This window comes from Platichthys flesus, chromosome 6, assembly GCF_949316205.1.
Source record: "Platichthys flesus chromosome 6, fPlaFle2.1, whole genome shotgun sequence".
Lineage (NCBI taxonomy): Eukaryota > Metazoa > Chordata > Actinopteri > Pleuronectiformes > Pleuronectidae > Platichthys > Platichthys flesus.
The window spans coordinates 9,133,971-9,160,361 of record NC_084950.1 but is presented as its reverse complement, the minus strand read 5'-3'; the positions used below and the strand labels follow the sequence as shown (position 1 = coordinate 9,160,361).

At 41.3% G+C, this 26,391-nt stretch overlaps 4 protein-coding genes across 8 annotated transcripts in view; 1 reads left to right on the top strand and 3 right to left on the bottom strand.

The window, feature by feature from the left end:
- shank3a (SH3 and multiple ankyrin repeat domains 3a) overlaps positions 1-9,428 on the top strand; it is a 175,690-nt gene extending 166,262 nt beyond the window's left edge. For both annotated transcript variants that reach the window (XM_062390464.1, XM_062390465.1), the window contains one exon: positions 4,384-9,428. In XM_062390464.1, the coding sequence (XP_062246448.1) occupies positions 4,384-4,954 (571 nt within the window). In that variant the 3' untranslated portion in view covers positions 4,955-9,428. The remainder of the gene's footprint in view (positions 1-4,383) is intronic.
- Positions 9,429-9,477: 49 nt separating this feature from the next.
- rabl2 (RAB, member of RAS oncogene family-like 2) lies at positions 9,478-14,158 on the bottom strand. The gene is made up of 8 exons (XM_062390884.1): positions 13,541-14,158; positions 13,423-13,452; positions 12,505-12,584; positions 12,270-12,349; positions 11,919-12,030; positions 11,376-11,473; positions 11,086-11,169; positions 9,478-10,807 (listed from the first exon to the last, which is right to left on the bottom strand). Exons 1-8 carry the CDS (start codon positions 13,645-13,647, stop codon positions 10,727-10,729), a joined length of 672 nt encoding a protein of 223 aa, XP_062246868.1. The 5' UTR covers positions 13,648-14,158; the 3' UTR covers positions 9,478-10,726.
- A 1,618-nt stretch (positions 14,159-15,776) lies between these two features.
- cimap1b (ciliary microtubule associated protein 1B) lies at positions 15,777-20,731 on the bottom strand. Its single transcript, XM_062390298.1, has 8 exons — positions 20,635-20,731; positions 18,666-18,817; positions 17,158-17,272; positions 16,862-17,065; positions 16,584-16,685; positions 16,372-16,493; positions 16,144-16,284; positions 15,777-16,067 (listed from the first exon to the last, which is right to left on the bottom strand). The coding sequence occupies exons 2-8, from the start codon at positions 18,678-18,680 to the stop codon at positions 15,975-15,977; spliced, it is 792 nt and encodes a 263-aa protein (XP_062246282.1). The 5' UTR covers positions 18,681-18,817; positions 20,635-20,731; the 3' UTR covers positions 15,777-15,974.
- Positions 20,732-21,373: 642 nt separating this feature from the next.
- zgc:77752 (uncharacterized protein LOC393862 homolog) lies at positions 21,374-25,259 on the bottom strand. 4 transcript variants are annotated; one of them, XM_062390243.1, is made up of 13 exons: positions 25,156-25,258; positions 24,778-25,061; positions 24,594-24,674; positions 24,287-24,405; positions 23,880-24,017; positions 23,516-23,787; positions 23,108-23,410; positions 22,763-23,008; positions 22,548-22,685; positions 22,373-22,474; positions 22,192-22,272; positions 22,008-22,112; positions 21,374-21,905 (listed from the first exon to the last, which is right to left on the bottom strand). In XM_062390243.1, exons 2-13 carry the CDS (start codon positions 24,966-24,968, stop codon positions 21,789-21,791), a joined length of 1,893 nt encoding a protein of 630 aa, XP_062246227.1. In that variant the 5' UTR covers positions 24,969-25,061; positions 25,156-25,258; the 3' UTR covers positions 21,374-21,788. The 4 variants fall into 4 exon arrangements, with proteins under 4 accessions (XP_062246227.1, XP_062246226.1, XP_062246225.1 ...); XM_062390242.1 differs by having other exon boundaries at positions 21,375-21,905; positions 22,008-22,118; positions 24,778-24,987; positions 25,156-25,259; XM_062390241.1 differs by having other exon boundaries at positions 21,375-21,905; positions 22,008-22,118.
- Between the last annotated feature and the right edge of the window lie 1,132 nt (positions 25,260-26,391).

Below are 26,391 nucleotides of genomic sequence, written 5' to 3'. Positions count from 1 at the left end.
GAAACATTTCAAACACAGAGGCTTTCAACAATTGTTTAAAAACAAAAATACAGAATATCTTTTTTGCCGGAAATTGTGTATATTTCTCTGGAAAGGAAGATACCAAGAGGCAGAGTTAAATTCATTGTCTTAAAGATTTATTTTGGTGCATGATACCATTTTAGTCGCATTTAAAATATGTGAATAATTATTGCTGTGATTATCAGTGATAATTAGAGGGCACCAAAGGGATTTGCAACAAAAATCAACTCTCTACCTTTTTGTTGACTCTACAATATGTTGCAACATGACTGATATAAAACACATGAAGCAAAGACTAACTTGTTTACGCAGTGACATCAGGGTTATCTGAAGTGTTTTTTTTTTTTATGTCTGTTAACCTTACCTGAAAATACAATCAAGTTGTTTATATCTCTGCAGATGTGAGGACACCGAAGAGAGTAAACCTTATGGTTATAGAAAATAGGGTAAAACAAAACCTCTTCAAATATATTTTTGTCCTAACCAGCCAACTAATCCCATTGAAAGAGAACAACCCTTTTATAAGTTTTGTTTGATTGATTTTCTTATAAATATTATTTGTTACCTTGTTTGCACCATGAGAGTCTTTCAAAATCTTTCAAAATAAGAATTAGCGAGGAATAAAAGGTTGTTGTGCCAGAATTACTGATTTTAGTGATACGGTATACAGTAGTACTACAGTTGATGGCTCTGGTCCCAGATCTCATCTTCTTGTTTCCATCGATACAGGTTGGCCTCCTGTTAAATGACCTGTGTTGTTAAGTACATACAGTAGATAGTAGTTGTCAGAAAGTTTGTGTGTGGGTGTGTAGTAGATAATATGTTGGTGCAAACAAGGTAACTGGGTTTGAAGTCATGCACTTCCTTAAAGCTTCTCCTCATCTCACACACTCTCACTGTTGGATTTTAACCTTTGGCCCTGCTTGTAGCTTCCCTTACAGTTTTCCCTTGACCTTAGAGTCCTTGTTCAAATAACACATAATACATCCTTATATCCACAGCTCTTTGTAGCCGTCACTGATGTAGAAACTGTACTTTCCTTTTTTTTATCACTCTCCCCACATCCCACAGTGATGTCAGTGATAAGCTCAAAGATTTAAGGATGTAATAAAAGTATTTGAACACGACTGAACTATAATGGTGTGTCATGTTAAAACCATCCCTGCACAATCTTGGCTTTGGTACTGACAAGGCGACCAGACAATGTCCTGACCTTGTCAGTAGTGCTGAGGTGCCACATAAATGGAGTTTTTCTGTTTTGATCTACTCTTTAGGATTTTTCTCAGGTGAACAATAACCTGCCTCAGCCCGGTTGTGTTTTTATGGATTGGTGGGTTACTGGGGAGAAACAAACTGATGCTTGAGATTGAATATTTTTGTGGTTGTCTGTTGTAGTATAATCAGCCATGAAATTGACATAAACTGATGTTAGTGTTAATGATCTTTTTAGGAGAGATGTTGTGATTCATCTGTCTCAGTTTTAGCATGTGGCTATAAAAGAGCTCAATAGTTTGTAAGTACTGTTCAGATGCAGTTCTGGTTGATTTTTGTTGCTTTGTATTCATCTCTGAATAGTGTGTGGGAACTTTAACGATCACTTGACTTCACTGCTGATCAAGATGAAGCTCAAAGAGATAGATAGACAAGCTAAGATTGAGAAGATTGCAGGTGGAGCTTTTGTCTTGAACTTCACCGACCTGAAACCGAATTTTCAAGTTTTTGTTTCAATCCATCTGTCCACAAAATTACTAATATAGTTGTTTCAGACATAGTATTTTCTAGGACTGATCAAAAGAGAACAACTAATTAATGGTCTTTCCTGATCGGCTTGGTCAGGAAATTGGCAATATTTACCGTCAGTGCCTCTGTTAATGCATCAGTGTTATTCAAAGGACTGGTTCTTTAAAAACAAGAACAAACATATGAGCTTTAACTTTTCATTGTTAACGACTTATACGCATCTTTTACATTCCCAATGCATTGCTTCGGTGACCACTGACCACAAATTAATTATGTACTGTAGCCATTATGTGACTCACTCATTGATTTGTACCATCATGAACACACCACAACACCATCATGATCCCTGGATGGAGAAGGTGACCATGATATTAAATAGAACATATCATGTAACACAGTTCTGACTGGACTCTTCCCAGAGATGGTGCAATCAAAATCAACCCTGCCATCTTCATTCTGACAGTTGATTGCCCTCGGCTGTGACTTAGATGAACATGCACACCATTATTTCTCTCACTCTCTCTATCTCTGCATTTTTTGTCTGCTCACCTCCACTTCATCGCAGCACCCCTGTAATGTTCTTCCATCTCCCACTCCAGGCACATTGTACCTCATTTAAACCTCCTTCAGAAACATCATATGCTGCTGTATTTTGTCGCTTGTATCCACCTTGTTCACATGCTGTGTTTCATAGCTTTGGGCGGTTTAGAAACCTGTGGTTTTTGTTTTATTTCAGTTTTGCTCTTTGGTTTTTCTGTTTTTCTCTGTTTATGTAATTTGCATAACTTTGTTTTTGTTTTTCGGTGATTGTGTTGAGGATGGCCATGGTTCCCTGACTGTTTATTATTTGATACTGTAGGTTACTTAAATCATGCTAAAACAAAGCAGAATATGTTGTATTACTTTATGAGCCAATACGTATAGACATACATATAAGGCAGCATATACAAAAGTAAATTAATAATTTGTACTTTGCAGTTCTTTAAGCCCACGTCATTTCAAAATCAACCACAGAAGTGAAGGGACATGTGCCCTCCTTTTTTTATTTTTATTTGTTTGTTTGTGTTTTTGTTTTCTTTGTGCAGTGTTTGATATTTGAATAGTTTGCGCATTTATCTCTCATGTAGCCCAGTGGTCAGACCTACCAGTGCGGAGGCCTACTCTGCTGTCTTTGTCATGTTGCAGCAACACCACCCCACACACATTTAAATATACACTGTATGAGCATACGTGTTCTCACTGCCACACTCACACAGTCCCGCCTGTGCACATACACAAGACTTGTCACAGACAGCAGAGTCGGTTGAAGTCTGGTTGGAAGGCTGCGTCTCATGGTGTGATGCTAACATTCTCTCCCATTGCTCTCTCTCTGCTCACCTTGCATGCTCCGCCCTGCTGCTCTGATCTGATTGGTCTAGAACTGACTGTGCGCCCAGGAGGGCAGGACGACTGTGTAAGTGCGCATGGAGCTCATCTCATATCCGTCGGCTCCCTTGTAGTTTGATCATTTTTTCCAGCCTGTGCTCTGCCTACCTTTGTTCCATTACACTCTTTAGTTCAAAGCTCACCCATGTCAAAAGTTTCAAACACAGGAGAGGGAAATCCTGCGCCAACACCTGAACATGGGACACTTACTAACATGCATGAATAAAACGGACACCATTGCACCAACTCTTTAGGCCTCCCCTTTATGTGTCTCCCTGCCTGCATCAAGCTGATCAAAACTTTTATGTTAGCCTAAACCTCTAATGCATCACACTTCTCCTTTCTGATCATCCTTTCCTCCGTAGCATATAGTAATAGTATACAGTATCCATAGTTCTCTCTCACTTCTATTGTTTTTCAAAAGAGGGTTAGAAATTATAGATTAACCAGCACTTGTCAGAGGGCAGAGTGGCTGTTGCTGCAGTATCGGTTTATATTAGTTCAGCCCCTCTTCTACATGCTGCAGGTACTAATGAGATTTGTCATTGAGATTCTCTAAATGTAGACCTATGTATTGAAGTGAGTGTCAGCTGACCGCTGAGGTAAATAAGCAATTATGTAATTGAATTAGGCTTTGGAAAAGATTCTTCTCTGTGTGCCTCCACATGTTCTTTAGTAGCAGCAGTTGAGTGTGTGAACTGTACATGTGTGTGCATGTGTTACTGTATTTGTATCACATTAAATATACGAATTTAGAGTAATTAATAGAAATCACATCAGGCAGGCTACAGTGTTCCGTAACAGGCAGTAGGTTATATTCATTACAGGACTGAGGATCGTGAATTACAGTTTAATTGTCAAATGTTATTTATTTTCTTGTACAGTTCATGTGTAACATGAAATCATGATGTGAGTCCAAAGTGATTTTTCATGACTAAGGAGTAAAAAGATTTGTACCCTGCGCTTGAAATATTCTCATAATGTTACTACCATTGAATCTATCTTCCTGCTTTGATGTTGCTTTGATGTGAAACTAGCTTGGTCTTTCTAACAGTCAGTATTCTTTATCCTACAATAACTGATTCACACTGTCGTTGCTAAAGCTCTATCTTCTTTTCTTCTACCCTATTTTCATTTTCATCACTTTCATCTCCGTGGTTTTCCTGAATCCCTCTCTCTGTCTCTGTCTCCCGCCAGACTTTTCAGCAGCCTAGGCGAGCTCCACACCATTTCTCAACGAAGTTATGGCACCACATTCGCCATCCGCCCTGGAAGCCGTTATCCCGTCACCCGACGCACCCTCAGCCCAGGTTCAGGCTCGCCTGATCGGGGCGACCCCCTTGGAAGATTTTCAGGCTACGGCCTGCCTCCCTCACCAACAACACCACCGCAAACCATCCTCAAATCCTCCAGCCTCAGCCTGCCCCAGGAGCCTAAAGAGGTCCGCTTTGTCATGAGGAGCTCCAGCGCCCGTGCCCGCTCTCGCTCCCCTTCCCCCTCACCCTCCCATTCACCAGGGCTGGGTTCACCACTTTTAGCCCTGCGGCCCTTCCACCAAAAACCCCTTCACCTCTGGAACAAGTACGACGTCGGAGACTGGTTGGATAGCATCAACCTGGGTGAGCACAGAGCAGGGTTTCAGGAACATGAGATCGAAGGCTCTCATCTTCCAGCTCTGACCAAGGACGACTTTGCAGAACTGGGAGTGACACGAGTTGGACATCGCATGAACATTGAACGAGCACTGAAACTGCTTCTGGAGAGTTGACCCCTGCCTGGGGACAGAGCAACAGTTGGAGAGGAAGATTCGGATTGAACTGGGAAGATACAGAGCTATTGAAAGGACAGAAAAGAGAACAGATAATTAACGCTCCTCTTTTACTCTGGCTGCTTTTATTTTCTTCATCACTAATGTTTACTTATGGTCCTTAGTGACACTTTTCCTTCCCATCCTGCATAAATACCCTGCACCTGGCACTGCACTGAAGACGAGGAGTCAACGCTCTACTCGGCCCTTTGTATCTGCCCAACTCCTCGCCCACATCAGATCAGACTTCAAAATGGGCTCTGGTGTTTCTTTACCGAGCAGAATTACATGAGCTCCAATTTAAAATTTGATTAGTGAAAGCTTCAGTTGGTCCCTGACTAACACCCACACGTTCACTGTTCCCTCCTCTCCTTCTCTACCTCTGTCCCGCCATCCACCAGGCCTTTGAAGGCCTTCGAAGTTTGAGTAAAGGAGGAGGAGGAGGAAGAGATTTTGTTCCAAACACAGATCTCAGTTGCCTTTCAAATAATTTCTACAGAGATCAACAGTGATGAACACGCGACTAAGGACGTAGTGTTGACACAGCTCTGACGAGGTGTGTCGTCTCTATAACCTGCTGTTGTTTTTAAACCGAAGACTTTCGAGCCCAGAGGTGGAGCTCCACCAAGTAAACCACGGGAGAAAACCCCTCCGCCTTGGTACCCAGACTGTGCTATCTATTATATTTGGAGAATGTTTAACCAACACTCGTGGCTTTTTTCATAATCAATTTTTTGGTTTTTCCAAAGGGAATATTATATATAGGTATTATATAATATGATATATATGTATCTAAATATAGCTTTCAGAAGAAAAGACAATGTCGCAAAGCGGAAATGTAATAAATTAATCTTCGCCTGTTTTTGGTTTTTAGTATAGAGGGCAAAGAGAAATCTTTAAATTTATTCCACCAATAGTTTACTCATTTCTACCAATTATATACATATATATAAATATATATATTTTAAAGAAAAAGTATATAGATATGGAAATTAAATTTTTTGTCATAGATATACAATTTTCCATATGGTCACCCTATCTTGAACCGTAGCATGACAAGTTGCATCATGGTGTTGAACAGAGAGTTTGTCGTTTGTTTTTATTTTTCTTACAGTCTTCCTTCATACTAAAGGGCATCCCGTAATGTGAGGCTGAGGCCGCACGTGACACCCATCCCCACCGCCTCTTCTGCTTCAGAGCTCACCAGCGTCTCGGATTTATCCAACTGATTAGACAGGGGGGGGGGGGGGGGTCGTCATCTTATGCCTGTTAATCACTCAGAGATGGAAGTTTGGGGCACTAGCATGGAGGGGTTGTTGGCTGTTTTATCATCACTTCAAATTCTTACCTGCAAGGACATTTTAACACCACAGCATTGTCAAAAACGTTAGACGGCTAGTGAAGAAATTTCCATCCTGCGACCCCTGAGGATGCTTCTCAGACTGAGCTGCACGAGGTCTGAAAGCAGGTCAGGAAACGGAAACATTGGGGTTTTTCTCATCAATTGCAGAGAGGAAATGACTGCGGATGTAGGGCAGACATCTTGTAAAGATTTAATTTTCCTAGATAATGGAACCAGTTAAGTGTGTGAACCTGAATAAATTTGGCTTAAATTTATTATTTCCCTTAAAATCTAACCAACAAAAAAACTTGCCACACAAGGCCTCAAATGACCTGGACGTACAGAATCTGAAAAGAGACGACTGGAAATGTGGCTCATCAGGCCCTGGGGATGGGAACTCTTCTGTAAGGTCTTAAAGAAAATTCAGTATTTTTACAACCTGTCAGTGTCTTGCTACATCGCTGCTTCTCTGTATCTCTGCAATTTACTTAGTGAGTAAAATATTATCATTAACAGCAGCAGCCAGAACTTTTACCATAAGACCCAGGTTGTAAATATAAAAAAAAAAAAAAAACAGGAACAAAAACTGAATTTTCCTTTAACAATATAAAATCTATAATTGTACTCATGAGTAGCTTCTGCTGGCAGTGAGAAACAGTGAGTTTTATTCACGACAACAACAAAGCATTTTATCCATTTCCTCTATTACCACAAAACCACCTCCATACAGCAGCAGGACGCCACGGCACTCCTTCCTGGCGGTGAGTTGTGTACATTTATCTTTTCTCTTCTTTTGAACAGTTTGTAAAAGCAGGTTGTGAATATAACGTGGTATCTGGGTTGTAGGAATAGCACTCACTGCCTCACTGTGACCTCACTGATTATTTTAATTTCTGACTCCAGTGTTTTTGTCCTCAAACTCATTTGGACTTGTTTTTGTTAAGGGTTGTTTGATTATTATTTTTTTGTGTGTGTGTTGATTTGTTACCCTCAGACACTGGGGGGGTTGATTTTGTAGCGTGTGAAACATGATACTTAAATTTCTTCACTCATTTGAATTTTAGAGTGACGGAAAAAGAAAAAACTGATATCCTGTCCATTCTAAACATACTGACACTTGTAAAAATGAACAAACTACAAATGTTTCTTCTTTTTTTTTTAAAGATCACAAGCAATGTATATACGATAGATTTCATATAAATTTTTGAAAAACAAAAAGTATATAGATCTATATATGAATGTTTGGCATATATGCATAGTTAATCACCTCTGGAAAAGGTGAGCAGATTTTATTCTTTCTATGAACTCTTGAACTTTTGAACTCTGAACTATGAACTAGGGGATGATTTGCACAAAACAAGGTGACAAGGTGCTAACATTAAAAGCCACCCCATCGTTCAAGCGCATGCGTGCATCTGGATTCCCTGAATCTCTGTGTGTGTGTGCGGTCGCTCCTCCTCAGCGTGTTTACAGCTGTGTGAATGTGTGCAGATGCATGTTTCCATTTTGTGTGTGTGTGAGAGTGTCGATGAGGATACACATGACAGTGAGAGAGTGTGTGGTTGATTACTAGGGTTCACATCACTGAAGTTAGTCCACTATAGCCTTACTGTGATACGATCAGAGATTCCCGGCAGTGGCTGTGTCACACAAACACGCACACAGACAATAGGTACACACATATACAGAACAATGCACACACTCACCTTCGACTCCAGACCGAACATAATTGTTTTCATGTTTCGTTCTGAGCGGCATCTTCAGACGTGGACTGTCCTGCCCCAGAGGAAGGGAGGGGCAGAAAGAGGGAGCGCGATCACCCAGGGGATACTGAATGAAACCAAACCATTGTTAACATTTTCTTACTGTAACTCACCTTGGAAGTGTGTAGCTGAAGTCTGTGCACAGTCACTGTTTTGTACGCCCATTCCCAGATGGCATTTGCGCTCCTTACCCTCCACTCTGTCTGGCAGCACTCCTTTTTCCTTTTTCAGACATTGGGTTTCTGAGTTTTTTTGGGTTATGCTATATGAGGTGACCCAGTGAGGAGGAAACGACACAAAGAAAAAAAATGTGCCAAAAAATAAACTTTTAACTGTATATTTGTCTTTGCTTTAGGACTATCTTAGTTACAGCATTCTTGAGCTGTTAGACTCAATAATATGGTGCCATCTCCTGGAAATCTTGAGAACTACAGACATTTGTGAGATCCTTCAGTATTTCCGACAGGTGGAAATACAGTCATTGTTATTCTTTTCTGAAGATACAGGATATATGTGTATATGATAAATGTATATATACACATGTATCCTGTGTGTATCTTACCTGTGAGCTTTGCAACAACATGGTTTCTATTTAACATTGAGACAAAGTATCAAAACTGCTTGATTTTACTGTGATGATGAAGGTTATTATCCGGCTTGACTTACTGTTCCCCTATAAATACAAAGAGATGACATGTGCAGTCTGGACTCACACAGGCTGATGTGCTGAGGAGCCACAATGCTGTAGTGAATACCTGGTTGGGTTGTTGTGTAAGTTTACCAAATTAACAGATGCAAAATGAGCAGCGTGTAACAGATTTACACGTCATTAGGTCAAATAAGTTCAACGAGGGGGTTTATCTTTGTCTTATTTTCTAATCAACAAAGCACAATCTACATAGTGTAGGGGGAGCAGTTTTTAAAAACCCACTGGGCTCCGGTCACTCACCGGAACCAGTGATCTAATCATGAAAGGGTTTTTTTCTTTCATTGTTGGTTTTCTCCTTGTTTGCACTGTGAAGTTTAGAATGGTGGACGTATCGCTGCAACACCTCAGCCTTGTCTCACAGGGGTCACGTCCCCTTCTCGGCATCTGACGAGCAGGAAAATCATCAAACTATTCTCCAAGCGAGTGACGCATTACTGATACGATTTCAATACGCAAAAAACTTGAAAGTTGAACCGAGAGCACGCAAGAAGCTACCTAGTAATACTCCGAGAAAGGGTGACAGTGAAGTCTGAGGCAAGATCTGAGATGTTGCCCAGGATATCTCCATCACAGAGATATATGTTTGTTATATTATGTAATAAATTTATAATTAAAACATGACCTGCGTCAAATTCTTGTCCCTGCTAATTTAGTGGTTCAGTATTCAAACTATGTTCCAGTGTGATTTATTGTAAATTTCACACAATACAGTCAAATACAAACAGAAAATATACATCCAGGGTTTCTGTGTACATCTTAAACATGTAGAAATAACAGAATCGTGTGTTTCACCCTTCACACGGATTCTTCTGCCAGAAAACAGGTTTAAAACATCGTCACAGCAACGTTCCTGCTGATATGGATGAATGTGCAAACACCTCAAACTCATCTGTGAATACTCAACATTACACAAGGATGTGACCTGTGTAAGAGTACGATTCAGTTGATGTCCACTCGTACGCATTCTATCTATAAAGATGGACGACGTGTGTGTCTCTCCTCTCCTCCCCCCCAACACTCTGCCAAAAGACTTTCTTGACCAATTGTGAGAGTCTCAGCTGTCGATCATCACATTTTTTAAGTCAAGTTAAATGACAGAAACCTGCTTGGGGAAAAATTAGACTTTTAGTTTGCTCCATGTCCCATTGGCTAACATGGAGGAGGCAGAATTTATGACTTATACAATAGCCAGCCACAAGGGGGTCGGTACGCTGTGGCTTCACTTCTGTGGAGCCGTAGTGTCGTCCATTTTTACAAACAGTCTGCTTTCACATTAAAAGACTGACAGGTGCATCTACAACGTGCTCTTGGAAATAGAGCCGTGATCACATGTCTCTATGATACAATTAAAATCATTTGAAGGACACTGAAAAAACAGACTTTACATAATAGAATGAAAGCAACAGACGCAGCCAACAGACACGGCTCCCTGCTGACACCGCTCACAACACTACAGACAAACACGGAGAACAGCAGCAAATTCATAATCACACGTTCTCCTTTCTCTGTGCAAGTTGGTTTTTCGATGCTTCACATTCACATTACACGACACAAAGTAATTCACGCTGAAACAAACATTGAGCTTCACTAAGGGATTTTCTCCTGTTACAAAAGTAGATATGTTTAAAAGTGATGATGTTACAAATGGAAGCTAAAGGAACCTGCTCAGCAACACCGATCCTGATCATCCCACCAGGTGTGGTTCCTGTCTGTGGGACGGTGACCTCGAGCCTAAGGTCAGCCACGCTCCAGTAGTAGCAACAATTCAATAGTGATTAAAGCAGACCACAAATTACATCACTGAGAATCAGAGCTCTCTGACATTTTCACTAAAATCATGGTCTATTTGCAGCATCCACTCCGGAGGAGGAGAAATAATCCATGAGATGACGAGAGGAATTGTAAAAAACTCAAATCTGTCAGGCCAACTCAGGACTCTCGACTTTTAATCCATCTTCATCGGCTTCTGAATTCTCTTCCTTCTTCTCCAGGTCAAAGTTCTGTAGGATGAGGGAGAGAAACTGACTTAAATACATGGTTTTGGTTATAAACACAAAAGCAGATTATTGATTATATTTCATGAACAGAAAAGTGAATTGTGTTGAGTTTAAAGAAGCAGGTTTTGAGGAAGAATATGAAAAAACATTCTATAGACAAAGAAACAATGGCATTACAACCTTTTTCTGTTATATTCTTCAAACATCATTCAGTTACAAGTACAGCAGCTGAAGTTGAGCCCATGCCAGCTCAGACTGTTTGAGTATTCAGAGACGTGTACCTCTAACTCTTGCATCACTTCATCCATGAAGTCGCTGGGGTTTTGCTTGTATTCCACCGCTCTCTTGATCGTCTCTCTGAACATCTGTTGTGACAGAAAACGATCAGGCAGCTATGTGGTCAACAACGTTGATGAGCTTACACTGAATTACAGGATGAACTCATTTGACTCAGTTATAAAAGGAGAGTTGTGTGTGGTAGTAAAGTGACACAGTGTGAACCGTGAAACTACTGATGAGCCTGAACTCCTGGATCACTACCATTGAGACTGCGGGAGAATAAAGTTCAAACCTTGACTACGTTGGTCCCGTCAGCAGCAGACACAAAGTAGAACGGGAGTCCTTGCTTCTTCCCGAAGCTGAAGCTTCTCTGGGTCACCTTCAAATCAGCTGCACACAAGAAAAAACACACGTCTTTACATCTGCAGTTCTAGAGTCAACTTTGTGATTTAAAAAAAATAGAGCAAATGTGAATAATGAACACAAATCAAACAAATAACATGTTGAAATCCCCAAGGGAGGTTTGGTTGTTTGTCAGCAGGATTACACAAAAACTAATGAATGGATTTCTACAGAACTTGGTGGAAGGATAGGCCCAGAAAGGACAAATAAAATTCTGGAGCGGATGAATTTAATTTATTTTTTTTTCAACTTTCTTTAACGTCACAAGATAGAATGATTATTTAAAGTCACAACTTTTCACAGAGAATGAAATCTTTGTGAAATAAATCAGGGATATCTAGGGGACTAACTTAGGTGTGTGTACTGTACTGCAGCTTGATTGGTTTTAAGGGGACTGCTGGTGGACGTATAAACGCTCCGCAGCCGGACCCACCGTCGATTTTGTTGGCGACCACACAGCAGGGTATCTCCGGTCTGTACTCTCTCAGCTCCTTGTACCAGTTGGTCAAGTTCTTGTATGTGATCTTCCGTTGAACGTCAAAAACCTTAAACAGAAAGTAGAATGCAGAAGAAATCCCATTATGTGACTATACTGAGTAACATTTGTGAGGTAAAAGCCTCGAGGACGAGCAAGCGCACAAACAACAAAATGTGCACCTACATGTATACTTTAAACACAGCCATCCATTGTATTCCTAACATCTCTGATTATTATAATTTTCTGTTACTTTCCTTTCAGTCCCTTGAGGGGGACGTGGGCCGTGCAGCCAGCAGTGAGTCTTACCATGATGCATGCGTGTGCTTTGTGGTAGTAAGAGGGGTGCATGCTCTGGAACCTCTCTTGACCAGCTGTGTCCCAGAAATCTGTGGATCAAAAACAAAAGTCAAAGACGTCTGTCCCTGCACAAGCAGCTCAGAGTCTGACCCATGCTCCTAAGGCTGCTGATTACAAAAATACGTGTCATTGGGCAGATATGATTTTTCTGTCACCAGTAGAAGATGCACAGCATCATACATACCCACTGCTACTGTCTTGTTTCCTACACTGGCTGTGTGTTTGTAGAGAGTCAGGGCGTAGGTGGACAGCTGCTGGGGACGACTGTGCAAAGAGTTAAGGATCTTTGTCTCTCTTGTTGAAGACATGCTTGATCTTTGACACCCAGTGATGTGCAGACATTGACCGTAACAGCTTTGACAGACTGTGATACAATGTGATCCTGAAAATAACTGATAACACACATTGTTACAGCTGATACAGTCGCGACAAGTCAGATTTATGTAGCACGTTCTGAACAACAGGAACTGAACCACAGGGCTTCACTTTGACTTCACTTTCTCAGGAGATCGATCAAGCAAACAGAGCCTGGTGTTGTTTTTAACATCATAATACAGAATGTTAAAATGCAGTATGGAATCAATTCATATAGTAGAGTCTCAGCTTTAAGTTTGACGTGGTAGAGTGCTTCATGTCTAAGATTGTGGTTTCATGCTCTTGTGTAGCTTTTTTATGCAACATGTTCAAAAACAATGTTGTCTCTGCCATAAAATCCAACCACTCATATCTTATTTAAAGAATATCAGTTTTGGGAATCAAGCAGAAGATTAAGATTAAGAGCAGGCCTGAACAGATTGTGATAAAGTTGTATCTCTAAATAGCTCTCCCTGTGTGGACTGAGCACTAAATGTTAAATGGAGTGATCATATCAATTATAATTGAATATGCTTTGTTGTTTCATTTATGTTCACGTCTTGGGACAAGAGACAAAAAACTCCTCAGAGCCTTCTGATCATAAATCTTATAAATCTCACAAACACAGGAAAGGAAGGCGACACGGGCCTGGATGACAGAGATAAACAATGCTGGGGAGAAAGTGTGTAGAGAAGAGAACCACAGCAACATGGAGAGTAGATGAGTTGAAGGGACAAGAGAAGGATACTATTCATCCAAGAGGAACCTCTCCATCAACCTGGAGGGAGACACAAACCATGAAGTTACACAGGAAACAGATCATCGATCTAAAGGTAAAGGTCAAATCACAGCTCACCGACACTTACTTGGATTTCCCCACCGCGCTGTCCCCCAGACAGATGATCTTCACCTGTTCGTCCGCATCGTATTTCTCCTGGTCCAGTTCCGGGAGACTGTCCGCGTCCCCGGCCATGTTCCTCCTTCACCACAGCTTCCACTGCAACCACCGGGTCAACGGGAGCTTCTCTGTCTGTCCTAGTGTCCTGAGCCGCGTCCTCCACGACGGGGCGCGTTAGCTGGCTTGTCCCCGGTTAGCTGAGCAGGGCGTCGGTTTGAAATCGGTCATCTCACCGGCTCGTGGCTCGTTACAGCTACAAACAGTGACTCCAGCAGAAAGAGAGGACATCACAGAGAAGGCCTCTGGTCCCAGTTGTCTTTTTTCCCCCCAAAGTGTCTCTTCGGCGCTGGACCGTTTCCGCCTCACAGCAGCTGGAGGAGGCTAACAGTTAGCTAGGCACCGCTAACTGGAATCTTTCGTCAACAAAGACACATGATGTGAATATCTCAGAGTATTTAACACGAGCGACTCTTTAATAACACGAGGACAGTTTGTCCCGCGTCCTCCTCTCGGCTGTGAATCCAGGAACTCAAAGTTTGTAGATGAAGCATCGAGTCTCCGACTGGTTTCGTTCCTACGCAACGGGGACGCCTAAAGGACCGCTCCACTGCGTGTGCTGCTGTCCTCAAACGTGCCTGTCCACAATCAAAACTTTCAGAAGCTGTAATTTAATAGTAAATTATTTTAATATTCGTTATATATATAAAGCAGCCAGACAGCAAAATTTTTTTAAACATTTCACTGAGAAAAATACTTTTCTTTTCTTTAATTATCCTCTTATTTCAGGTTCACAAATCACCAGAAGAAATGTTTGCTGTTCTGCGTTGAAACTCAGTGATGTAGCCTATTACATAATAATATGACATCAAAATCTAAACCAAATAATGCATGTACACTAAACGGTTTTTAGTTGCACTGAATGACAGTGAGGTGGGGGGGGGGGGGTCTGCAGAAGTGATGGAAACCCCCTCTGTGTGAGATACTGGGCCACTAACGTTGAATCAGTATTCTAGATTTATTCCTATTGATGTTTCTCTGATGGGCAATTAGAATAACACACAGAAAAAAAATGCTGCCAACACTGATTTCTTTGACACCTCTATTCTGATGAACATCATGTCAAAGTATCTGCAAATAGATTTCATGATTATTTACCCTTTGTCATATAGAGAGCAGTTCTTGCAGCAATTACAGGTTTTAACCTGTAACATAAAGTTTCTCCTTCTCCAGCCGACGGCAGCTGCAGGTCTTTTCTTGTGTTACATTGTCTTTCAGGCCTAAACTAGATTGAGCCTATTCGTGCTCAGCATTTGTGTTGAGTAGCTGAGTGGCAAATCTGTTTGATTTTTTTTCATAAAATTCTAACGTGATGTATAAATAATTCAGTTGTTGCTGTTGCGTACAATTTTTTTATTGGCCAGATTAAAGGCCATTGTGTGTTTTGGCTCACTTTAATTTTATTAAACCTTAATTTATGTTATGATGAGTACTTAAGTAATTTGCTGCAGATACTGTAATGTATACTTTACAATCATAATATACTATGTATTATCCCTGCCTCTGTTACCACTGTATTATCTCTGCTTATGCGTATCATGTGTGACAAAGTGACCACACCATGTGTGACCTGACATGATGTCTGTTGGTGACCGGCCTCATGTCAGATTCATCACGACTTTTATCTACTAGATTTACGAGGCACCGGTCTCTGAGGGATCCAGACATCGAAGCCACTGTGAATCACTGTGCCGCCTCCTCCAGTCTTATCTTCTGGGGGTGTTCTTTTTTCACATACACACTTTATCTTTACACACACATATTTGCTTCTGAGATTAGATTAGATAGAATTTTATTCATCCACACATCGGGGAAATTCAATTGTTACAGCAGCAGGCAGGTCAAAAAGAGTTAGACAAGAGAATAACCTACATGCATCACCTCTTTCTATATAAAAGAGCACCCCCCACAAACGTTTCTTTGTCTTATTCATCTTCACTTGACCGCATGCTGTAAGATCTCTTTGACCTTCAACAAAAGAATAAGCGTGTACTTAAAAAAACATTATGGTAATTTGACTTTATATCAGAAATCTCGCTAAGTTAATTAACACAGTATCTACCAAGAATGTGAATTAAACAGTAAGAAGAAAAAGCTGGACTTTAAAAAAATAAGGCGGTTTGAAAAGGACTTTCATGAGAATCGTGTTGAATTAATACAATTTTAATGACACCCAAAACACAGACAGCGTCACAAGCCTGATAAAGTGGCAATTACCAACACAACAAGCTCTTAATCTATGGTGATAAAATCTGATGTAAGGAATCCAGAGTCGCTTTCTTCTTGGGCTCTATTTGACGCTGTTGTGTGATTTCTTTCCAGTTCTAATAAGAGATCTTGTGTTGTCACTCAGGCCCAATGACAATGAGGGGTGAGATGAATTCTGAGTGACGAATCCCGAATGAGAAGCTCGGAGCTTTAGGTTTTGTCTGGGTCACCTAGAGAGAAAACATTTAGTAAGGGAACGACATCCAAACCTCCTTGATGATTATTAAATATAACAGGGTTTCTTACCCGCTCAGGACAGTGAGAACCAGGCCCTGGTTTCTGTGTGGTTTCCCCAGGGGCGAAGTTGCGGCCCGTCATGCTGAACCGTGGCGGTCTCTGACTGTAAGTACAGGGGTCCACCACTTTGTAGGCAGCAGGGCCAGGAGTCTGGAGGTGAGATGAAAGATATCAAGAGTAAATCAAAAGATTTCTATACATTTGATAAAAATTGATTTCATGATTGTGCACATGTACCTTGGTCAGGTCCTCGTGGAAGCTTCCAGTTTTGCTGCGTCCACGGAGTGAGTGGGCGGGAGCTGTAGCTGTGACCACAGTTCCGGGCCCCAGCACACAGGGCAGTGTGTACGAGGCTGGACCTGCAGAACGGGGCCATTGTTAACTTCATATTCTTTTTACCATGAAAGTTCTGAAAAACTAAAGTTGACCAAAAAAAGCCAATATGTTACCTGGTGTATTGTTGATGGTGAAGTCTTTGCTTCTCCCAAACAGAGAATAAGCAGGAGCAGAGTTATAGGTCATCTTTCCTGAAAGCTCAGGGGAGTACTGGCCTGCATCAATAGAAGTTTATATTTGTCATTAAAAAAGTATCTGATGACAAACTCAAATGACAACAGTCTGCATCAAAGGGCTGGAATATTGTTCACATGTATCGGAGAGATCAACAATGTTTTATTTCCAACTGCTTCTACAGAGTGTGTTTTCATGTCTAATTGGTTTTGCTGACCTGGTCCAGGGCCCTGGAACAATCCCTGCTCCTTTGAGCGGCTGTGCAGTGAATACACAGGAGCGCCGCCTTTCCCTGTTCTGGTGATGTTAGAGTCGATGAGGTACTTTGGTCCAGGGGAGCAGCTTGACATTCCCAGGTCATGACGTGTCCCAAAGCTGAACATTGGTGCTTTGAATTTAGTCGGGTCATGTTTAGAAACACCTTTATGGGATGAAACAAGAAAGTACAATGTCAGTTATAAAACCAAAATTGTGTTCGAGGTGAAAAGGGCTTGATGGAAACGTTGACTGTACCTGTGAGTCCAGGCAGCGCATACTTCGGCCCTGGGCTTCCATAGAGGGCAGCAATGGGTCCTCTTGGTCTGTGGGGCCTCCATGATCCAACCCAAAGTGTAGAATTTTTTACTTCCTTTAAGAGATTATGAATGAAAGCACATTTGTATTTTTTGCTTTCGTGTCATAAAAGAAAAGGAGTATTAAAATTAGCTGTCACTCATTCACTCGGCGTTGCTGTAGGGGGGAAATAAGTTATTTTAAAAAGTGACAGATTGCCATCTTGAGCCGTGTTGAGGCAAGAAAAAAATCTAATTCCAGGTATAAGTGGAGGATTCAAATATTAAGTACATTGTGAAAAACGGTTACAGTCACTTTCAGAGCTGTCCACCACAAAGCTTTTGAGGGTTTTAGTAAAACAACCAACATTGATGGAAAACTGTCTCATGCACTTAAATCAAGTTGTCATAAAACTCACAAAACAGTCTCATTTAACCTCAAAAGTAAGATACAGAATAAAACTAGAGCTGCTAGCAGAGCTGTGCCGGCCCGAGCACTTGCGATCTCGGGACCTAATGTGGCCGTGGGGGAGGGCCAACAGGGAACGGCTTTGTGTTGCGTACTTTTGTGCATCGCGGGAAGGATAAACATGTAGCTTCCCGCGTCCGGCACGCAACACTGGACCACACCCACTAATCCAGCATTACGGTCCACACCATCAAGTGTAGACCACATGGTGAAAATTGAATGTAAATCAAATTTAAAGTTGTAAAACAAGGCTTACCGCCATTTATCAGTAGGTGTTGCTATTTCTATAACCAAAGGCTAACAGACAGGTCAATAAGCCGCTCTTGTTTCCCTTCAGAGCTTTTTCTTTCACCTTTGCAAACAGTCTAACACATCAAAGGAATCTGTGACCACTGACACTGTTTCTCAATGAATCCTATGAAGTCTTGTTTTGTATAAAGGCCGTTTTGAGGTAAATAGTCACTTTCATTTTTAACCCTTTGATACACCTTTGCATCGGCTCAGTTTTTAGTTTCTATTTCTTTTCAGTGAATTAATTTATCCATTTAGTATTTCATGTCTCCCAAATAAATCCTTATTTTAATCCCTCCTTTGTACTTTTTGCACAATAATGATGATTAATTTCCTGATTCTTTGCTTTATGTTTGAAATAAATGTATTTTATCATTTAATATTATAAGTACTCATTTAATACCTGGTTTTTGATTACCACAAATTACTTTTAATTACCTCAAAACTGACCCATACCGTATGTATTCACTACCGAACAACTGCAAGTAAGTCTTATATTACAATCCATTACTAGTGAGAAAGTGAAATATGTACAAGCTGTTAGCTAGCTAGCTTCTATTCAGGCTAGCTAATCATAGCTTGATCAACAGAATAAAACTCGTAATATAACTATATACTTAATAGACTGATAGACGTGCATTTGAAAATATGAGCTGGATTCTCTACATCCAGAGTGCTAGTATGGCTGGTCACAATCATTTCAGACTCACAGTTGATACGATCATATTGATGCTGTTTGAAGAACAGGATGAGGAAGAGGAGGAGGAGGAGGCAATTCTTGGTCTGAAATCACTGATGCTGAGGACCCAGACTATGTTCTACTACAGGATCAAGCTGGAGTTGGTCATGGAATCCAGTTCTCCTAAATCAGAGAAGGAAGAAAAAGATATAAAAGAATATATCAAAGAAACAAGCAGCCATGCATGAGATAACAAAGGAAATGAATACAGATACGTTTTGACCCATGTTGTGCATTAGAAGGGGTTCGGACAGCTTGTGTATAACAGGGTTAAAATATTCAGAGTAATCATCTGAACACCTAAACTCAACAGTGCAGTAAATCGAGGAAAAGACTATAATGGTACACGAGAAGAATGACAAACAGCTGATAAACTTTCCGCTGTACCTTGCAGAATTGAGGGCAAAAGAGAATGAAGAGAAGAGCAGACAAGAGCTGCAGAAAATGAAAGAAAGATTAATTATGTACGATGACTATCATGAGCCATGTGAGGAAGTGGCGACAATGAAAAATTTGAAAAAGGTGGTAGATGACACTATAATTCTAGAGGCAAGTGAGTGGGAATCAGGACTCAGACAGGAGAAAGAGAATCTGGCAAATCAATAATCTGGAGCTCTTAAAACAGCTGAATATCCAGGTCTGTGAAAAACAAAGAAGACTGCTGAGACCGACTGGAGAAAACTTCAGGAGAGAAACAATGAGGTAAGAGCAAAGCTGACCACTTGAACATATTAGAAAACTCACCAAACGTCGCAAGCGCATAAGGTCTGGAGAAAATGTTAGTTTTCTGGAGTAATTGGAAGTGGCATTTTACACTAAAGATGTACATCTTTACTAGCCTCACGATTCAGTTACGATTCAGCACTCAATGATATAATCACAACTATGCATCTCGATGTATTACATCCACAATTTTCTGTATCACTGCATATGGCTGCTTTTTCCTCAATTAATAAAATCAGACCGTGTGACGTACATTACACTAAAACTTTGAGTTAGTTTTAGTGTTTTTGTTGTTACACACATGTAGTTTGAGAGAGATTGAACAAAGTCCACTATAGTTCAATCTCACAGCCATAAGACTGCATTATCAATGTTTTGAGGCCCTTCTGACAAAGTTTGACATGGTTGTGGTCAATGGACGAGGAGGAGTACAGATGTTAAAATACACATCGTGTAAAATGGCCAAAAACTAAAAATGTCCAACTTCCTGTAATGTTAATCAAATTGGTGAATGGGACTTTTTGTTTTGTCCAGTCATGATACATGTGTGCACTGACATTTTGTGAAGATTGGTTAAACCAAATGGTTTTGCTGCTTTTTAAGGGGCGCTGCTGAGCCATGTTGCCACGCCAAATTAAATTTACTCCAGAATACGAGTATGTTCAAGCCGTCAAAAATGCAATTGATTTTCCCAAATAATCAAAGTAAAAGCAATAGGTTGTTCGCAGTGTTAGTTGCTGGGGCTGTAAATAGCAGGGTTGTTTCCAGGGACTATTTTCAAGTCCAAATATTTCCCCATGAAAACATATAGCTCAATGAAATATTGAGTTTTCAGGGCACAACAACATTAAGACATAAACATATAAAGTACATGTCTCTCTGTATTTTCTGGATCCTAAATTATTCCATTGGCTAATTTACTGGAAACTATTTTTTTTTGACTTACACCTGAGCAGCATTAACATCAGTCACTGATATTTAGGTACTTAATAAAACAGCTAAATCATCATCTATTGGTGTATTCTATATATTTCAATTTTCAGGTAAAGTGAATATAGTAAACAAATGTACCTTGTCACAAATACAAGATGTCTGCAGAGGACATTCAAGCTTATGAAATCAGTGACTGCTTTCATTGAGACTTCATGGTTAAATAAACTTAATTAATAAAATAATATCAGCGAAAATAGATGAATGAATATCATAAATATGTTTACCTTGTAAAACTCCTGATCGTACTGCTGGTGGCCGTCTGTGGCAGCTTTTATTTCCTCATAACCCAAACTCAGATTGTTTACTGGTTGTCAACTTCACCGCGACAATGTTTCTATGGAGATGACTCTTTGACAGGAATGCATAATACGTGTGTGTGTGTGTGTGTGTGTGTGTGTGTGTGTGTGTGTGTGTGTGTGTGTGTGTGTGTGTGTGTGTGTGTGTGTGTGTGTGTGTGTGTGTGTGTGTGTGTGTGTGTGTGTGTGTGTGTGTGTGTGTGTGTGTGTGTGTGTGTGTGTGTGTGTGTGTGTGTGTTTAAACGGTGGAGGAATTCTCAGCATGTGAATACAGTGTAAGAATGGTGTAAATGATTAATTATGTTCTAAAGGCTGTAACAGGGATCACACTGTACTAAAGGACAGGAGCTTACACTCGAGTGAAAGTAGACATGACACACATATTAGATCAAACCAGAAAGATTCAATCAATATGTCACATTATTAGCAAATTATATGAATGTGAAGGCAAATGCATAAGTTCATCACCTAAGACTAAATTAAAAAAAAATCTTACATCTGCTCGAAATATATTTGTTCATCTTCTGCTCCCTTTTGCTTATTGACACTGACATGAATTTATTGTGTTTTATTGGAGTTCTGTGAAAAAATGAGCGAAAACGCAAACACAACGACAGAGCATTGAAGATCAAAGTTATCAAAGATATTCTTTGTAATTGTATTTTTTATTTTATCTAACAATATAGACGCAGTAGAAACAGCTGGTTTTGAACTTACATGAATTGTTCACTTGTTATATTTAATAAATATAAATAAATTATAATTAAGTTGCAACAGTTAGATGTGAAGGAGATTCCCTCACGTGGAGCTGCAAAAATCATTGTTCTCACTGCAGATGTTTTAATATAATGTAAGTATATGTATATTTAACATTAATGCAGGCTCGTGACAGTGAGTCCACACCCTGAAAGTGAACAAACGGAGTTCACCTTAACACCTGCTGTGTTCTTGCAAGTCAAAATGTAAAAAAAAAATGAATACAAGTTAAAAAATTACACCTCATGATTTTGTTCACAGTCGGGTTTCCAGGATGAAATACTGACTAATTTCAAAATAAAGACTGCTCAGGTTGTCATCGTTCCTCAGAGTGGGGCACTGGTGCTGCGGGTCCTCGTCAGGTGACGGTGGAAAGTTTCTCGCAAACTGGCCTTCAGGACCTTCATCAAAGATGCAAGGTTTCCAATTTCCTCTATGGGACGCTAAAAACAAACACACAAATACAGAATTCAACACATAGGAGTCTTTCAGGAGCAGAAGAACATGTGAGGCTTTGACACACCATCATTCCACATGTGTCTCACCTTCGTCAGCGCTCGGATGAGCCGCAGCAGCACCTCCTCCTCTCTGTGAGGACACAGGCTGGTCACTGTGCTCACACAGCTCAGCAGGCAGTAGATGGTGTGTCTCTGTGGCTGAAAAAATGAATAACTCTTCAACTCTTTCTCAGAGTTTTGTCATTCTGTGCCTGGTGCACCGTGTCCTTACCTTCTTGAGCACACTGAGAGACTTCCTGTGTTTTGCTCCAATACACAACCTGTGCACATCCTCTGCACTTAGAACCGGCTCCTGGGTTAGGAATAAGAAACAGAGAGAGATTTTTAGCATAGTGTGTGAAGCCTCTCCTGGACACATTGGTGTAACCGACATATTGTTCTGTGTCACTGACCCTTAATCTTTCCAGCCAGGTCCACAGCAGACAACTGAGAACATGAGGGTCTGACTCAGTGACCAGAAGAGCCCATCCACAGTCACTACTGTTCAGCTCCTCCTGTTGAAAAGTGACAGTATTATTGAGGCATCAGGGCACAAACTTAAAATGATATGTAAAAAGAGCTTCTCACCAGTGTTTTATCTTGTTTTACCTGCAGCAGAGCCGATCTCTGCAGTATGGTTTCCCCTGGAGTACCTTGGCCTGCCAGCGCCTGAGCAACACCCCGGGCCACTGAGGTTGGGCCTGGATCCTGTGGATTTCTACACAGCTTTCACAAGACAAAAAACTGAATGTTTTAACGTGTTCACATTTTCAGTTTTATTCTAAAGCAGGAATCATAAATACCTCAATGTTGGAGCTGTATTTGGGAAACGTTATCTTAGCTATGCACAACCTCTTAGTGCAGTTGTTGCTGGTTTTCATGCTGGACATTGGGATGTTGTGAGACTCCTGTTTGGAGATCTGGTGACCTGGTGAAAGTTTGGCAGCTACCGGACTGAACGGCTTCAGATCAGGCCGCACCAGATCCTGCACACACCAGTGCTTCTCATTTCCAAGAGCTGCGGTGCAGTATGGACTCAGCTCCAGATCCTTCAGGTCCGAATGTAAGAGAGTGAGAAAAGGCTCGATGATGCTGTATGGATTATTCATTTATTTAAATATTGCTGGATGCATAATGTGAAATCTGACCTCATTCACTGTGATCTTGCTGAGGTCAGAGTCGCTGTAGCTGCGTTTGTCCAGCAGGACGTCTCTCTTCCTCTCCAAGAATCCCAGCGGCTCGTCCCAGGAGGACGCCGACCCCGAGCCCTCCCACGAGCCCTTCTGACCCTCCCTCAGCAAGGGCAAGTACTGCTTGGCCATCAGGGTCTCCCTCACAGTCCTGTTCAGGGTCCTCAGTGCTGACCTCTTCTCCAGCTCAGCTTGCACCTCTGGAGGAGCAGGGAGACCCAGGGCCAGGCAGGAGATGCGCACACACAGGAGATACACCACCTGATGAGATGGTCCAGTGGCAGTCAGAGAGGAAAATGAGTTCTGCAGTGTAGTCACGTATGGTCATGGCACAGAATCAGTGTGGTATAATGATCAAGTCCTCACCTTTGGTGTTTGTCTGAGGGTGCGTCCCTCCTGGCCGTGCAGCAGCAGTGACTGTCGGTTCAGGTAATGCTGCAGGGTGAAGGGGGCTCCGTGCCGCAGGCTGAGGTCTGGATACTGGATCAGCTGAGTGCCAAGCAGGCGAGCAAAGTCAAACACCTGGCTGATCTGTGCCCGGGTCTGGATAGAGCGAGGCCGTTTGATCCGCACGTAGTGGACGGCCTCGCTTGGGCTGATGCGCAGGGTGTAGATCAAGTAACAGGCTATCAGCACACCTGAGCAGTGAGGGCACATGGATAGGAACAGTGAACGTACAGGACGTGACAGAGACATGTGCACACGGCGACTGATGCATTTGGATTCCTACCTGTCCTGCCCAAGCCTGCATGGCAGTGCACGGCCACTCTCCCCTCCCTCACTGCAAACGCCAAAACCTTCACCCCATCAATTATCCCAACGAGGGAGGACACACCGAAGTCCGGCATCGCGAAGTTGTAAAAGTAAACTGCGAAACACAGGAGTGCATTTAGGTACATAATGTAAAACGATATGGATAAACTGTATTTGTAGAGGCACAGCACACAAGATAGTGTAACGTATTAGTAAGTGTCCCACAGATGCAAACCACTACTCAGCTGTCGCCTATAATATCTGTTAATATCTTAAATGCTTCTATTTATTCACATCTCCCACTTTGTGATTGACAATGATGTACGATAATGTATAAAAACTCCTAACTTTATCTTAAATGTTGAGTATTGTAGTATTTCTCACTGTCATTGTCCATGAAGATCTGTGGAGAGTACGTGAAACCACTTGCAGGGTCGAGGGGGGGTCCACAGTGAGCGTGCTCTCCTGGGAACTGCATGTTGACGATTGACCTGATGTTCAACCTGGGAAAAAGTCAAAAGTATGAAGACAACATGAGAAGCTAGTGCTGTTGTCTTAGAAATAACATTGATTGTTCACTTAGAAAATAATATCCAGGCTCATAATTCCTTTATGTGCTCATGAATCCGGCATATGCAGACACTGCACAGACACACAAACATTTGCAGGAATAAAACAAAATTGGGATTACCTTTGAAACTGCTCTATGATGTTGTACTTCTCAATTAAATGTTTGGATGGTCGTGCCATGGCAATTATATCATCCGTCACCCTGGCATGAAAATGAAGTTCATGATCAGTAAATGACCACTTCATGTTCTTCCTACATCCTATAAGCAAATAACATCCATGAGGGTGCGGTCGAACATTCTCACCAGGAGGAGAAAAGGCCTCGGATGACCTGTTGGTTTAACTTCCAGCACTCTGGTCCTTCATAGCGACAGTCTTTTCCCCCACAGGCCAGCAGACAGAGAAGTCTGGGGGGGATGGCCCTCACCAGGTTCTCCCTGGCCTGGGAGTAAGAGGGCCGTGGTACCGGTATGTGCGGGGTCAAGGTCGGCATCATCTTGCACCTCAAGATCAGCCTGAACCACCACAGAGTAGATATGAGGAACTATATCTCGTCCGGGCTAACTCGCCGTCTCATATCACTGAGTTTCTGCAGTTTGAAGAAGATACAGCTTGTGGTAATAACCAAGTAATCAGTGATAAATTGGATGATTAAAAATGCATGAATCAAATCAGAAACGTACCTTTCTGATTATGTTGGACGGTGAAGGTTTTAATCCCACGAATATATCATCGTGAACCGAGAAGGAGAGGAAGGGGGCTGAACGCTGCATGTGCTCGTCTCTGCTGACAGATACACACTCACACTGGGTTTGCTGACCCAGCTCCACTAATCCTGATTAACTGTCATAAATACATTAGAAGAGACATTCACTCACGACCACAAGCCAATTATATAATGATCACACCTTCACTTATAATCACTGTGTATGAACGACACCATTGCCTGCTGCTGGTGTGCATTGCTATTTAGAATGTGTTGCGGAGCAAAAGCTGATAATTGAGCTCGCTATTGTTAACATGTCCCCTGAACACATCGGCAGAGTTTCCCTTCCTTCTATATAAACAGGTTTAAATACACATTGTATGAGCGGAAATATGACTCTAAAAGAAGCAGATGTTGAACATTGGAATTAATTAAAAAACATTTCTATTCATTTCATTTTAATATAGTGACCCAGTCAGAGCGAAATTACACATACCACACAGCAGGTTTTGCAGAATGCGGCTGTGGACATGTCGCCCCCTGCAGTGCAGCGATGGGAACAGTATAATACTGATAGTAATTTAAGAAGGGAGTCGGCAACACATAGTGCTCCTCTATGGGTGAGTAATATTAGCTCCTGTCAATACAAACACAAAGCTTGTTTAAGTTTATTGCTTTATTGCTTTATTGCTGGACAGACCAGTCCAGTTAGTGGTCTGTGTACATTTGTGGAATTCCTGAGGAAAAGTCTTAAAGGATTTTACATTCGCTCCAGCCCAACATACAGAGAAAGAGTATATGATATTAACAACCTTATTACTAGAAAGACCCTCAGTAGGGTGGAAAACGGTCCCAATATGAAACCACAGTAAAATTCACAAGATCTGGATTTCTATTTAGATCTGCTCTAAATTACACAGACTCATGTGTATCAGTCCTGTAAACAGGTCCAATTTTACAGAAACCACATTATTCTGAATGTCTATGTACGTAAGTCTGTTTCTTCACCTTGATTAAAAGACACATTCAGTAAAAAAACATTTACTGACATTAACATGTAGCTTTATTTAACAGAACCATTTACATAAACATGCTGACGTGTTCTCTCTGTGGCTCTAGTCTCTGTGTTGTTTCAGTATCTTTAGTAGTCAGAGCAAAGGTCTCGGACAGAGCAGGGCATTCCTGGTGTATCCTAAGTGCAAGATTAAGTGAG

Bases quoted from the DNA above. Each gene is read 5' to 3' on its own strand.
- rabl2 (XM_062390884.1), bottom strand. From the start codon at position 13,647: ATGGCCGGGGACGCGGACAGTCTCCCGGAACTGGACCAGGAGAAATAC. The intron at 12,031-12,269 runs GTAAGACTCACT...TTTCTGTTTAAG, and splicing joins AAGCACACGCATGCATCATG to GTTTTTGACGTTCAACGGAA. The intron at 11,170-11,375 runs GTTTGAACTTTA...CTGTCACAACAG, and splicing joins ACGGGACCAACGTAGTCAAG to ATGTTCAGAGAGACGATCAA.
- cimap1b (XM_062390298.1), bottom strand. The intron at 16,686-16,861 runs GTCAGCAAAACC...CTATTGATGCAG, and splicing joins GTTCCAGGGCCCTGGACCAG to GCCAGTACTCCCCTGAGCTT. The intron at 16,068-16,143 runs GTAAGAAACCCT...TTTTCTCTCTAG, and splicing joins GTTCTCACTGTCCTGAGCGG to GTGACCCAGACAAAACCTAA.
- zgc:77752 (XM_062390242.1), bottom strand. From the start codon at position 24,968: ATGATGCCGACCTTGACCCCGCACATACCGGTACCACGGCCCTCTTAC. The intron at 23,009-23,107 runs GTCAGATTTCAC...TCGGACCTGAAG, and splicing joins GCAAGATCACAGTGAATGAG to GATCTGGAGCTGAGTCCATA. The intron at 22,475-22,547 runs GTGAGAAGCTCT...ACTTTTCAACAG, and splicing joins TAAAACAAGATAAAACACTG to GAGGAGCTGAACAGTAGTGA.